Raw genomic sequence first — 12353 nt, forward strand, 5'->3', positions numbered from 1 at the left:
TGTTCTTGTGGAAGGGGCTGAAGAAGAACACAGCATATCGGCCAAGTTTGGGGGTTCAGTGGATCAAAGACCTCCCGGGGCAAGCCTCAAAGCTTGGCCTTAGGAGCATGTGACCAGAACTGTCCTATCTTGAGACAATTAACACACACCTTGTCTTGTGAACTTTAATGTCTATGACGAAGTCCTTTGAGTAATGCCCCTTCCTTGCCAATCCACCCCTTATCAGTCTGTGGCTAGCAGGCTCCAGAGTATAAGTCCCATGCCACCCTGTGGTAAAACCTATTCTGTCCCCAAAACCAGCAGCGTCAGAGGCCAGGGCCATCAGGGTAGAGTGCAGGGATGCGTCTCGTCAGGAGCCACCTGGCTGGGGACGGTTCCCACAGACCTGGTCCTGTGTAGGTGACCTGCAGTGCCCCTCAGGATGCTAGGCGTTGGGCCAGTGGGAGGGGAACCGTGGCATCCCATGGTTCTGTCTTCAGGCCTGGTCAGAGCTCTTTGAAGGTCCAATGCTCAGCTGTGGGCACCGTCATGCCTCATGCGCTGTCTCTGGGAAGAAAAGCTCTCGGCATCGTTGTACAGTGTCCTGAGGGGAGACCACGCTGTGGCCGACTGTCCGGGGGTCCGCATAGATCTCAAAGTCATTCCCACCCTGCACTCAGAAGAACAGAGAAGACATGGTCTTAGGTGATGCCTACAAGGCAGGAAGTGCCCAGGACTGGGGCCCAAGAGCCACCCTTCCCATACGGGCTTCTATAGACGCCCCCTCCTTAGAACTGCCAGGAGTCTAGGCTCATCAGACCTGTCCTGTATGGCAGGTTGTAAGGGTCTAGCCTTGTCTGAGCCCCAATCTTCTGAACTGTTGCCATGTGTCCTGGCCTGGGCCTCAGGTATTGGGTTGAGGGGAACTGGGCAGGGCCACACTCACAGGACTGGTCTCATTTCCAAAGAAGTGGATGATGTCGAAGCTGTCTTCATCCAGACTGTCCAGGCAGTAGCGCTTATCCCAGCCCTCAGGGAAGACATCGAAGCTTATCATACCTCCTGTGGAAGGTGGGGGTTATGACAAGGCCATGGGAGGGACAGACAAGACTTGCAGCAGGAAGGCTCTCAGGGCTAACCTGGGGAAACCACTGTTCTTGAGACAGGGTTTCCTGTATCCAGTTTGTCTTTGGACTTCCAATGTAGCCAAGGATAGCCCTGAAATCCTGTTTATCTTCCCCCTACCTGTCCACTCTTGAGTACTGGAACTACAGACACGTGGTACCACACACATCTCTAAGGCACTCTGTTCATTATACAACCCCAAGAGCCACCAAGGGCTGACCTGGGCCCTGTACTGTCTCACGCAGGTGGGAAACAGACAAAAGCAAGCCAAGGTAGACATGGCCAGGGAGACCCACGATGACAGATAGCGGGGGACACAAGCCACAGTGGGACGAAACAGGGCTGTGAGCAGCAGGTGACACACTGTAGGCTCTAAGTGACCACAGCATCTGTCCTTCTCTGGGGAACAAGTGAAGATGGCACCTGGGTACCAGACGCCCCAGGAGCCTCAGGGGAGCAGCTGGTCACAAAAGCGAGGTGAGTCGGCTGCAGAGACCTGCAGAGCTTCAACTTCCTAGGCAAGTGGACAGGACTCAGGAAGGGTGGGGACAATTCAACATCAGGGGGTCATCGAACAAGGCAGATAATACTGCCACAGATAAACAAGTGTTCCCGCTTACGCTTGGGACCACTGCAGGGAAGGCATTACCTCGGGAGAACCTTAGCCCCTTGCCAGCAAACTCTGTCTTCAAGGCTGCCACGAACTTCTCCCGGATCTTCTCTTTCTGGAGAGGGAAGGGCACTGGATCAGAGGGCCTTCTGTACACCAGGCCTATAACCCCCTCAGCTCCCTGGTCTTCTGGGTGAACATGGACCCAACTTTACAGATGGGGAAGGAAACGGAAGGTCACCTTGCCTTAGCAGCAGTGCTGAGGCTTAGATCCAGAAACCAATGACCCCTGTCAGTGGGTTTTGGAGGCAAAAGAAGGTGGGAGAGCATGGGAGTCAGGTCAGGCAGGACCCATGCTGAGATAAACCTACAGGCTAACTGGGTTCTTGGCCTGGTGGTGATATTGCTTAACACTGTGGCTCTAGGCAAGTTACCTGATCTCTCTGAGCTCATTGCCCAAACTAAATGATCAGAGAAGTAATTGGTGGCCACTGCCTGCTTCTCCTTCAAGGAAAAACCAGAGCTGAGAGATGTGAGCTCACTGCTGGCCTTGATTTTGCCTTCCTAGGAGGTGGGTGTACCTCAGGGATAGCACTGTGGGTGCCCGCACTCAGAGGAAATACAGGTTAGAGCCCAGGGTTGGGAGGGGCTGCCCTTCCCCCCTTTAACAGGTAGACTGGTGATTGTGCCAAGCCCAGCCCTAACATGTCCAGCATGATGTCCCTGAGCTGAAACAAGACAGGGTCCTCATCTAAGGAGGCGTCCCACCTGTCCCAGGCGTCTGAAGGAAATTTAAGCACACACATGCTACCTGGGCTGTACAGGGTCACAGTTCATAGGAACTCATGCATCTCAATCCCAGAAGGGCGAGAAAGAACCAGAGACAAGGAAGGGACTGGGGCCGTGGCAAGGGTTGGGGATACCAGCCATATCCCAGCCTCCCTATCTCTGCTCTGGGCTGGCCTCCATCTCAGGAAAACTGCATTTCCAACCCCACTGGGTGAATAGGACGTAGAGCTGGGATTGGGAACCTGGGGGACATGGGAAGGGGCCAGCTGACTGGGAGGTTGCCAATGAGCAGTCTTAAGTACAACAGGGAAACTCCCACATCCCTGCGTCTACCGCCTCTGTGCACTGTGCAAGTGGCATTGTCATGACTGGTCGTGACCAGTCCACTCTCAGGGAAACACCACAGGGCAGGCAGCCAGCTAAATCAAGCTACATTTTGCAATGTCACTTCTCTGAGCCTTGGCTTCCGCATCAATAGGGCGAGAATACATCTGCACGTTCATTCAAAAGCATTCCGTGGCAGGGAGGCACAGTGGGACACACCTATAGAAGCAGCAACCGGGAAGCCGCAAGTTTGAGGCCGGCAAGGTGACACAGTGACTCTGAGGCCAGTCTGGGCTGCACACCAAGAAGACACTGTTTCAAAAAGAAAAGGCTTCTTGGGGTGGGCAGCGTGGGTCAGTAAGAGGGCACTTGCTTAGCATACATTAGGCCCTGGGATCTATCCTTAGTTCCACGGGTCTCTGCAGAGGACACAGAAGGGGTGTGGGGCTGAGTGTGGTGGGACACTCAGTGGTTCCCACTGACAGTTGACACAGCAGCCAGGGCAGAGAATCGGACAAGCCTGGTCTAGGGTAGTGTGCTGCTGGCAGAGAGCCCAGGGCTGAAGTGGGAGGCTACCATCTGTAGAATGAGCAGAAGCCACACTGGGAAGTAAGGAAGAGTAGTCAGCTGAGTCAGAGTGAGAACAAGGATGGACACAGGGAATCGTGAAAGGGTGAAGGTCAGGAAGGTGAGGTAAATGCATGGCAATGGTCAGGGAGGGGCTGGGTAAGCTGGATAGGTGGATAAGGCGGCAGCCACTTGTAACTCCAGCATTCAAAAAGCTGAGGGAGGGGTTGGGGATTTGGCTCAGTGGTAGAGCGCTTGCCTAGCAACCGCAAGGCCCTGGGTTCAGTCCCCAGCTCTGAAAAAAAGGAAAAAAAAAGAAAAAAAGAAAAAAGAAAAAAAAAGAAAAAAAAAAAAAAGCTGAGGGAAAGCTGAGTTCAAGGTCAACCTGTGTGGGTACCAACATGATGAAACAAAAGCCAGCATTTAAGAGAACTCGGTGTTTAGGGAGCGACTGAAAGCGTGACCTTCGTAGACAGAAGACTGGAGAGAGAGCGGAGATCAGAGAAATGCCTCACTCGTGGCTGTTAAGAGGGGGCTGAGACACTGCCGAGCCAGCGCTGGGGATCCACAGGAGGACTGTGTTTAAAAGGTTCTCAAAGGCATGCTGGAAGCAGAGGGGACAGACAGCAAAGGAAGGGACTTGGGCAACCTGGAGAAGAAAAGGCGTCCCGTGTAGACGTGCAGATGGGAGCCTACAGTTGTGGATCTGGTGTGAGTAGCAATGTGTAACAGTAATGTGGCCATAGCTTGGGTTACCAGGAGCTGGTGGCACTGATCACCAGGAAAGCAGATCAGCAGTGACAGAGACTGATGACACACAGTAGGTGTCCAAGTTCGAACTGAAAACTCCTCCTCAAAACCCACTTTACTGACGTGAGAGCAAAGCTCAGAGCGGCCAAGTGACAGGGGCTACAGCGGCTCAGCGAACGGCACCTTGTCCAGCTCCGAGAACTCGATCCTCTCCTCCAGGGTGCAGCTGCGGCCAATGGGCGAGATGTTCAGCATGCCATTCCGGAACTCAATGAAGGTTCCACTAGGGGTGACGGAGAAACGGGGTGAGAGAGCAAGAAGCCACAGAGAACAGCTCTGACTTCAAAACCTGTCTTCTATAGAGCCTCAGTCTCCCGAGACCTCACGGTATAAGAATCCACCTGTCTGCTGGGCAGTGCTGCCACACTCCTTTAATCCCAGCACTCCGGGGCTGGAGAGATGGCTCAGAGGTTAAGAGCACTGTCTGCTCTTCCAGAGGTCCTGAGTTCAAATCCCAGCAACCACATGGGGGCTCACAACCATTTGTAAAGAGATCTGATGCCCCTTCTGGTATCTGAAGACAGCGACAGTGTACTTAATATATCTGGAGGCAGAGGCAAGTAAATCTCTAAGTTCAAGGCCAGTCTGATCTACAGGGTAAGTTCCAGGACAGAAAGATACACAAAGAGACCCCATCTTCAATCCACTCATCCACAAGTCAGGGTCCTGGTGTAGGGATATGGCTCAGAGGTAGAACACTTGCCTAGTATGGGTAAGGACCTAACTTCCAACTCTCGTTGCAAAACATAAAAAAAATAAATAAAAAATAAAAACTCCCACTTCTCTTCCCTTGCTGCCTCAGGTCAGGGTGGCCTCACCGCTTCTTGGGCAGTCTGAGTAGGGCCATGTAGCTGAGGCAGAAATTGATCAAGTCCTGTAGGAGTTCCTCTCCCAGGTGGTTCTGGATCGTCTGTCGTAAAGAACACAAGGCTCGACCTGTGGCACACATAAGATGGCAGGACCCCAACATGGAAAAGTGGGGCGTCCCAGCCAATGCCTGGGGACACTGACCTGCTTGGAGAGTAGCCGTCCGTGCTTATACTGCACTGTCCCGTTCTCAGCAAACACATAGTCAAACTTCTCAATGACTTGGGGCCCATGGAGAAGCCAGGAGAAAAAGAAAGCGTATGAGACAAGGGCCCACTGTCACCTCAGAGCAAGCTCGGCCACCTGCGCCCATCTGTTCCGCCCTAAACCGGCTTTTCTGGCATCCTTCCCTTGTTCACCTTTGTTTGCTCCCACATTAGCCAGTCACTCCTTTAGACCATTCTTAGGTAGGACCTTCTGCTTAAGATACCCCAGCCCGGGGCTGGAGAGATGGCTCAGAGGTTAAGAGCACCCGGACTGCTCTTCCAGAGGTCCTGAGTTCGATTCCCAGCAACCACATGGTGGCTCACAACCATCTGTAAAGAGATCCAATGCCCTCTTCTGGTGTGTCTGAAGACAGCTACAGTGTTACTTACATATAATAAATGAATAAATCTTAAAAAAAAAAAAAAAAAAAAGATACCCCAGCCCTGGGGTCCCCACTACTCAGGAATGCCCAGAAGAGGGCGTCATTTCCACCCTGCTCCCACAGCCCTCTGGCATGGAAACTCTCTCTCCAGCTCTAGGTGCTGCAAGAGTCAGTTGGGAGTCAGAGAGGCTCAGGGAGCACAGTTAGGATGCCCTGCAGGATGTCTGGGTGGCAGGTGATCTCCCTGGGGCTACGGCCTGTGGTAGAAAGGGAGTGTGGACAGAGGGAAACAGTTAGTTAGGACTTGCAGAGACTAAATAAGGAGAGGAGGAAAGGGAAAACTAAAGGAAGCTTCTAGATTGAGGGGCCCTTCCTGACCCTGAGATGGAACCCAGGGTTTCCAGATTTCTTCAATGTTCAACTTTCACCACTAAAATAAGATAAGCATTGGATGTAATGTCAAGACTCAAGAGGCTGCAGCAGGAGGATGACGTGTGTGTGTGTGTGTGTGTGTGTGTGTGTGTGTGTGTGTGTGCGCGCGCGCGCGCGTGTGGCAATAGTATAATGCACCGTGAAATTCTGTCTCAAAACCAAAAGCTGAGTGTGGTGAAATCATGCCTGGACTCAGAAGGCAGAGGCAGGAGACGCACTGTCCATTCGAAGTCAACATAGTCCACATACTGAGTTCCAGGCCAACCAAAGGTCCAGAGGGGACTCTGTCTCCAAACACTGATAAGCAGGGCTGGTGAGATGGCTCAGTGGGTAAAGGCGCTTTGCCGCCAAGAACGAAAACATGAGTTTGATTCCTGGGACCCATGTGGGGGAAGGAGAGGACTGACTCTGGCAAGCTTTCCTCTGACCTCCACATATAGGCACAAGCACGCAGATAATCATGTCTCCCCTAAAGCAAGAACAGAGAATGGCAATGGCCATTCTCAACAAGTCACAGACACTGTTAGTCACGCTGTCAGTAAAGACAAAGAAAATAGATAAATAAAACAAACAAACAAATAAACAGAAGCCACGTCTCAGCTGGGAGAAATTAAAACTCGCACTGTCTAATGGCGGGATGCTGCCCACTCTGTTTCTAGCTGTTTCTCCAGAACCTAGCACAGTGCCTAGCTACTATCACATCAGTAAATGTTCCGGATGGAGCGCTCTGGCTGTTCCCTCGTCACCTCGTCTGCCCCACAGAAGCAGGAGTGGTAGCCAAGCATCTCCCAGCTCCACCTCCCTCCACCCCACTCCAACCCAACTGGAAAAGATGTTGCCCGTGCCTACCTTCATCCCCATCACCCAGCTGCTCAGCGATCTTGGAGTAGTCAGATCCACCCACCACGCCGATCTGCACCCTGCTTCGTAGCTTCTGCAGGAAGGCTGATACCTCAGGATCAATTTTCTGTGGTGAGGCAGGAAGGACAGAAGGACTTTGGTTATCACATAGTCGGGGGACCTCTACTCCACTTACTGTTCAGAATCAGCCAGCCCTCCTACCCAAATCTGAGCACCCCTAGTTAAAAAGCCAAAAATACAAAACCCACAACCATCTGAGCACTACTGTAATGCCCAAGGTGGAAAATTCCGCAGGTGGCCTCAAGTGATATGTTGCAAAAAGCCAGAAATACGTTAAAAATATAGCACAGAATTGGGCTGGACCTGTGGCTAAAAGTACATGTGGTCTTGGGCTTGAAACAGAAGGCATCAAACAAAACAAAAAACACACATCAGGTTCAATGAGCGGGCTTGGTGAGTGGAGGAAACTGCCTTGAAGTTTATCACCCTGAGTGCAATCCCGGAGAAGGTCCTCTGACCTCCCCACTCTCAATAAGGCTTTTGCATGTGCTCATAGACACATGCACACAAGATAAGTAAAACATAAAACGAACAAAATTCTACAATAAACTGTCTTCAATGTAGAACACGATAGTCGGACGTGAAGGCATATGCTACGAATCCCAACACTCTAAATGGTGGGGGCAGGAAGGACAGGAAAAAGAATCCAAGGTCATCTCTGGCCACGGGCCACATAGTGACTTTTAAAGAAGGCTTATTGAAACCAGTCTTAAGGGCTAGAGAGATGGCTCAGTGGTTAAGAGCACCGACTTCCAGAGGTCTTGAGTTCAAATCCCAGCAACCACACAGTGGCTCACAACCATCTGTAGTGAGATCTGATGCCCTCTTCTGGTGTATCTTAAACAAAACAAAACAAAACAGTCTTAAAAATACCACAGCTGCTGAGTTGGCACTTATCTTTAATCTGAGCACTTGGGAGGGCTAGCCTGGTTTACAGAACAAGTTCCAGGACAGGTAGAGAAATCACACGAAGGAGCACACATAGTGGGAACACAGAAAGAAAGTCAGGCATGGTGGCCCATACCTTTAATGCGAGCACATGGGAGACAGACAGGAGGATCTCAGGGAGTTCAAGGCCATGTAAGGTTCTAGGCAAGCCACCCACTGGGCTACACAGTGAGAGGCCTTATGTAAAAGAAACAAAAGAGTAGGGGGCATGGGAGACCATGCCCGTAATGCTAGGACTTGGGAGTACGAACACAGCTTAGTTTAATGCGATATACATATGGAGGTCTGCATCAAAACCTCTTAGGCTGTTTTGTCACTTATATTCAAAACACAAACATTTTTTGTGTTTCCACGTGGCTTCTACTGCCGTGGTAACTCACTATGTGTATGCCCAGTATCTGAAAAATATCCGAACCCACAAACGTCTCCGGTAGCAATCCTTTCAAGTAAAAGACTCTTCACTTGCACAAGGCGGAGACCTCAGAAGTTCCACCTGCTTAGCTCTGGCTCGTGTATCCATCCCAGCAAGAAGAGGCCTTAAGCAAAGGGCTCTGCTTTTCTTTGCTTCCCCCTTTCTAACATGTCTGCCACACCAGGAGCCACTCCAAAGGGATCACAGGTACCATTTAATGAAATAATGAGTCCAAAGTGTCAAAAGATTCTCCACCAAGGAAATTGGAACAAGTGAGTCAGAATCCAAACTCTGATATATTTAGATATCGAAAACCCTAGCCAGAGACATCAGTAGAGGGGAAACGGGTTCTCTCAAGGGCTAGCCACAAAAACATAAGGTGCTGCAACTGTTTGAAAAGCATTTGGCAACATCTGCTGAGACGTGTAATGTCCATACCCTGTGGACTAGCTTTTCCACCTCCCTGCTCCTTGGGGTATGGTTTATAACAGCAAAAAACTGACTGAGAGCAACTCCCGTGTTTATCAGCCAATGACACATACTTCCTTGGAAATATTACCAGGCCAGGGCACAGATAAAGCGAGCTCTTAAAACATGCTGTGTATGGTCTAAGGCAAGTCGTAGGAAGCCATGAGCAGGATAAGGCCAAGTCAGTAACAAAGCCTCACAAAATAACATCTAATGTGTCTGGTGGGCAGCGCAATCCAGATAAAGGCATCATCAAAGGGAGCCACACTACATAGACAAGACCTCTCGAGTAGGGGCTGGGCCTGGGATACTTGTGAGGTCATAATAGTCTTCAGCTTTTAAAGTTTTCATTCTTTACAAAAAATAATGTGCTTGTGAACGCATGTATAATTAAAAATTAGCTTTGAAAAGCATCAAGCCCCAAGGGCTTAGTAGTAGACAAATTGACAGGCAGTTTTGGTTCAGACCTTGCCAAATCAGTGCAGTCCAGGAGTCAGGCATGCCTGGGCAGGACCACCCTCTCTCCAATCCTGCATCTTCCTGATCCATCTCTCCTGACTGGAAAGAAAGGTGCCTGATTCCTTCTGGAGAGGGGAAGGCCTATCAGGAAGTTAAGACTTAGGTTCACCCATGCTTCTGCTCTGGTCAGGTCATCCTGGTGGTCCCCACAAGGGAAAAGGATGGGCGAGGACGACCCAGGATGAGTCCAAGGGAGAAAAACTGAGAATGAGCAAAGAACCATAAAGTGCAGATGGGAGAATACACTCCCACTTTTACTGTGCCTCAGTGATTCTATGGTAAACACACTAGCCCTGGGGCCTTTCACTTCCACAGGGGTGGAGCCAAAAGGACACCAACAAACAAAACCCAAAACTCAGTCAGATAAGCAGGCCTCTCTCCCTCCAACCCGAGGTGGAAGGTAAGAATCCTTAAGAGGCTTAAGGAGCTAAACCCAGTTTTAGGCCTGTAGACGTCAGAGTGCAAAGACTCAGAGATTTTTCTTGCCCTCAGCAGAGGGCGACTGTAGGCTTGGAAGCGCACGGAACTCTGCCTGGAACACCGCGTTCTCACGCTAGCTTAAGGACTGACCAGCTGTGCATCCTAGGGCTAAAATGGGGCAACCCAGAGCCCAGCCTGGGCCTGTGCAAGCTTGGGGCCGGGGATACCCGCTCTCCCTCACTCCCACATACGTTCCTCCGGGAGGCTGGGTCCAGGCTCTGCGCTCTCGGCAGGAACGTGGATGCCAACCCGCGCGGGGAGCCCTGGGGCCTGGAAGGCCGAAGGCCTGGGTCCTATCTCCTCCGTGACAGGAGCCGGTACCACTGCATTCTACGTTTCCGACCGGGTCGCGCGGGTGTCTACGATGACATGGCGGTGACGGCTTCACGCTGGGTCACCTATGCCCGCGTGACCCTGGGCGGGAGCTTCCGATCCTCACGGCCCTTACCTGGCGAGCTGGCGTGAGGGTCCCGTCCACGTCAAACAGGCAGAGGATGCGCTCTTTCCTGCGGGCGCCCTCGACAGCGGCTGCCATGGCTGTAGCTCCGCGCACGAAGCGCTATCGCCGCAGCCACCGCCAGGGTCGCGTGCCACAGAGGCCGGGCGGGGCCCGGGCGGGACCAGCTGCGCGGCACAGGGAGGAGCAGTGGCTATCGGCCCTCCCATGAGGGGCGGGGCCTGAGCCACCGAAAGTAAACTACTGGCACTTAGGGTGGAGGGGCGTGGTCATGGGCGGGGTCAGAGCCCTGGTACCCGACCGATATAGGAACCGGCGGGAAAAAGGGGTTGAACCGGAAGAGAGTGTCGGGCAAGCGGGTGGCGGGTGATCGCAGGGCGCGCCCTACAGTGGGGTGGGGGGGGCGAGGGCGGGACTCAGATCCCGACTGCTCCTGGTTCCCAAGGTTAGTAGGACGAAGGTATTTCCCTGTCATCTTGAGCCTGAAGAAGTCTCCCGGAGAGCCCGGCGCGCTGGCTCACCTGTGATCCTGCCCTTCTGAGGCAGAGGCTGTAAGGAGGATATAGCACTGGCCAACAAAATGAGTTTCGGCCAACCAAGGCTACATACCGTTTTGTTTTGTTTTGTTTTGTTTTGTTTTGTTTTCCTTTCCCTTTGTAGAATTTCCCTTTGTAGCTGTGACTGTCCTGGATAACACTGTTTTGGTTTTTTTTTTTTTTTTTTGGTTCTTTTTTTCGGAGCTGGGGACCGAACCCAGGGCCTTGCGCTTCCTAGGTAAGCGCTCTACCACTGAGCTAAATCCCCAGCCCCAACACTATTTTTAAAACCAAACCAAACAACAAAAGGGGGAGCGGGAAGGAAAGTGAGAAAAAAAGGAAGAAAAGTTAAGAGAAAAATATCCCTGGATATCCTTCACCCACCATGGGAAATGTTTGTTGCTTTAAAAAAAAAAAACAAAAAACAAAAAACAAAGGTAGCCTGTCAGGAGCCAATATTCCATAAACCTCCAAATTTGTAAACTTTCACGCGAGTCTTTTTTGTTGTGTTATTGTGTGTGCCAGTGTTTGTGCCTGAGTGTTTGTATGTGTACTAAGTGCATGCAGGACCCCACCTAAGTCAGGCTGGAAGTGTCTGATCCTCTGGGCCTGGAGTTAACCACAGTGTGAGCCTCCTTGTAGGTGCTGAGTGCCAAGAATGCTAAGTGCTTCTAATTGACCTAGCCAGTTCTCCAGCTCTTAGGTAAGTTGTCTTCATGTCGTTCTCCCACCCCCCAACACCCCCCAACACCCCCCAACGCGCCCCCCCTCCCCCCCGCCCGGCTGGGGACTGAACCTAGGGCCTTGCACTTGCTAGGCAAGTGCTCTACCACTGAGCTAAATCCCCAATCCCTTAGGTAAGTCTTTTAATCTCCTGACCTGGTAAAGCTTTTGTGTACACAATTTCTAACCCCTCCTGTCCTGTTTCCCCCCACCCCCCGCACCACACACAGACAGACAGACAGACAGACAGACAGACACACACACACACACACACACACACACACACACACACACTCATTCCCAGAACTTGATATACTGAGGCTGGGACCCCTTCCCCTTTTCTTTCATTTCCTTTGAACAGGGTTTTGGAAGACTGAGGTTTGACCCCAGCCAGTGGGGAAAAGACAGAATTACCTTCTGCTGTTAGAGAAAAAAAAAAAAATCAGGTGAACTTCCTATTCTAGAGTACTTGTTAGGCATGTTTGAATACTGCACACCCTCTTTTTGCAAAAAGAAATTTATTCTGGCATACCCTTTTTGGGAAAGGAAATTTCTCTCTCTGTGCTCCTTTATCCACATAGTGCAGATGTAACCTTTGTACAGGCTTTACTGATGGCTTTCCTTCATTCCTCCCCTGATGTTCTGTTTACTGGTAAAACCCATCTCACCATTCGCCTCCCTCAAGAACATCCCCACCACCACCACCAGTGGGTGTGGAGATACAGGCCTTTAATTCCAGCACCCTGAAGGCAGAGACAGCTAGATCTCTGTGGGTTCAAGCCCAACCTAGTCTAGAA

The 12353-nt window shown here is 51.4% G+C and overlaps 1 protein-coding gene across 3 annotated transcripts; it reads right to left on the minus strand.

Moving 5' to 3' along the window:
* Positions 1–150: 150 nt before the first annotated feature.
* Pmm1 (phosphomannomutase 1) lies at positions 151–10521 on the minus strand. 3 transcript variants are annotated; one of them, NM_001008323.1, is made up of 8 exons: positions 10289–10408; positions 6942–7059; positions 5216–5292; positions 5023–5114; positions 4328–4427; positions 1754–1829; positions 926–1041; positions 151–649 (listed from the first exon to the last, which is right to left on the minus strand). In NM_001008323.1, the coding sequence occupies exons 1-8, from the start codon at positions 10373–10375 to the stop codon at positions 527–529; spliced, it is 789 nt and encodes a 262-aa protein (NP_001008324.1). In that variant the 5' UTR covers positions 10376–10408; the 3' UTR covers positions 151–526. The 3 variants fall into 3 exon arrangements, with proteins under 3 accessions (NP_001008324.1, XP_017450260.1, XP_063119391.1); XM_063263321.1 differs by lacking the exons at positions 151–649; positions 926–1041 and adding an exon at positions 3047–3139 and having other exon boundaries at positions 1771–1829; positions 10289–10486; XM_017594771.1 differs by lacking the exons at positions 5023–5114; positions 5216–5292 and having other exon boundaries at positions 4328–4370; positions 7012–7059; positions 10289–10521.
* Between the last annotated feature and the right edge of the window lie 1832 nt (positions 10522–12353).

This window comes from Rattus norvegicus, chromosome 7 (assembly GCF_036323735.1).
Source record: "Rattus norvegicus strain BN/NHsdMcwi chromosome 7, GRCr8, whole genome shotgun sequence".
In the NCBI taxonomy this organism is placed as follows: domain Eukaryota; kingdom Metazoa; phylum Chordata; class Mammalia; order Rodentia; family Muridae; genus Rattus; species Rattus norvegicus.

Coding starts and splice junctions, on each gene's coding strand:
- Pmm1 (NM_001008323.1), bottom strand. CDS start 10,375: ATGGCAGCCGCTGTCGAGGGCGCCCGCAGGAAAGAGCGCATCCTCTGC. Junction 5,115..5,215: donor GACGGCTACTCTCCAAGCAG/GTCAGTGTCCCC, acceptor TCTTTACGACAG/ACGATCCAGAACCACCTGGG. Junction 1,042..1,753: donor GGGGCTAAGGTTCTCCCGAG/GTAATGCCTTCC, acceptor CACCTTCCACAG/GAGGTATGATAAGCTTCGAT.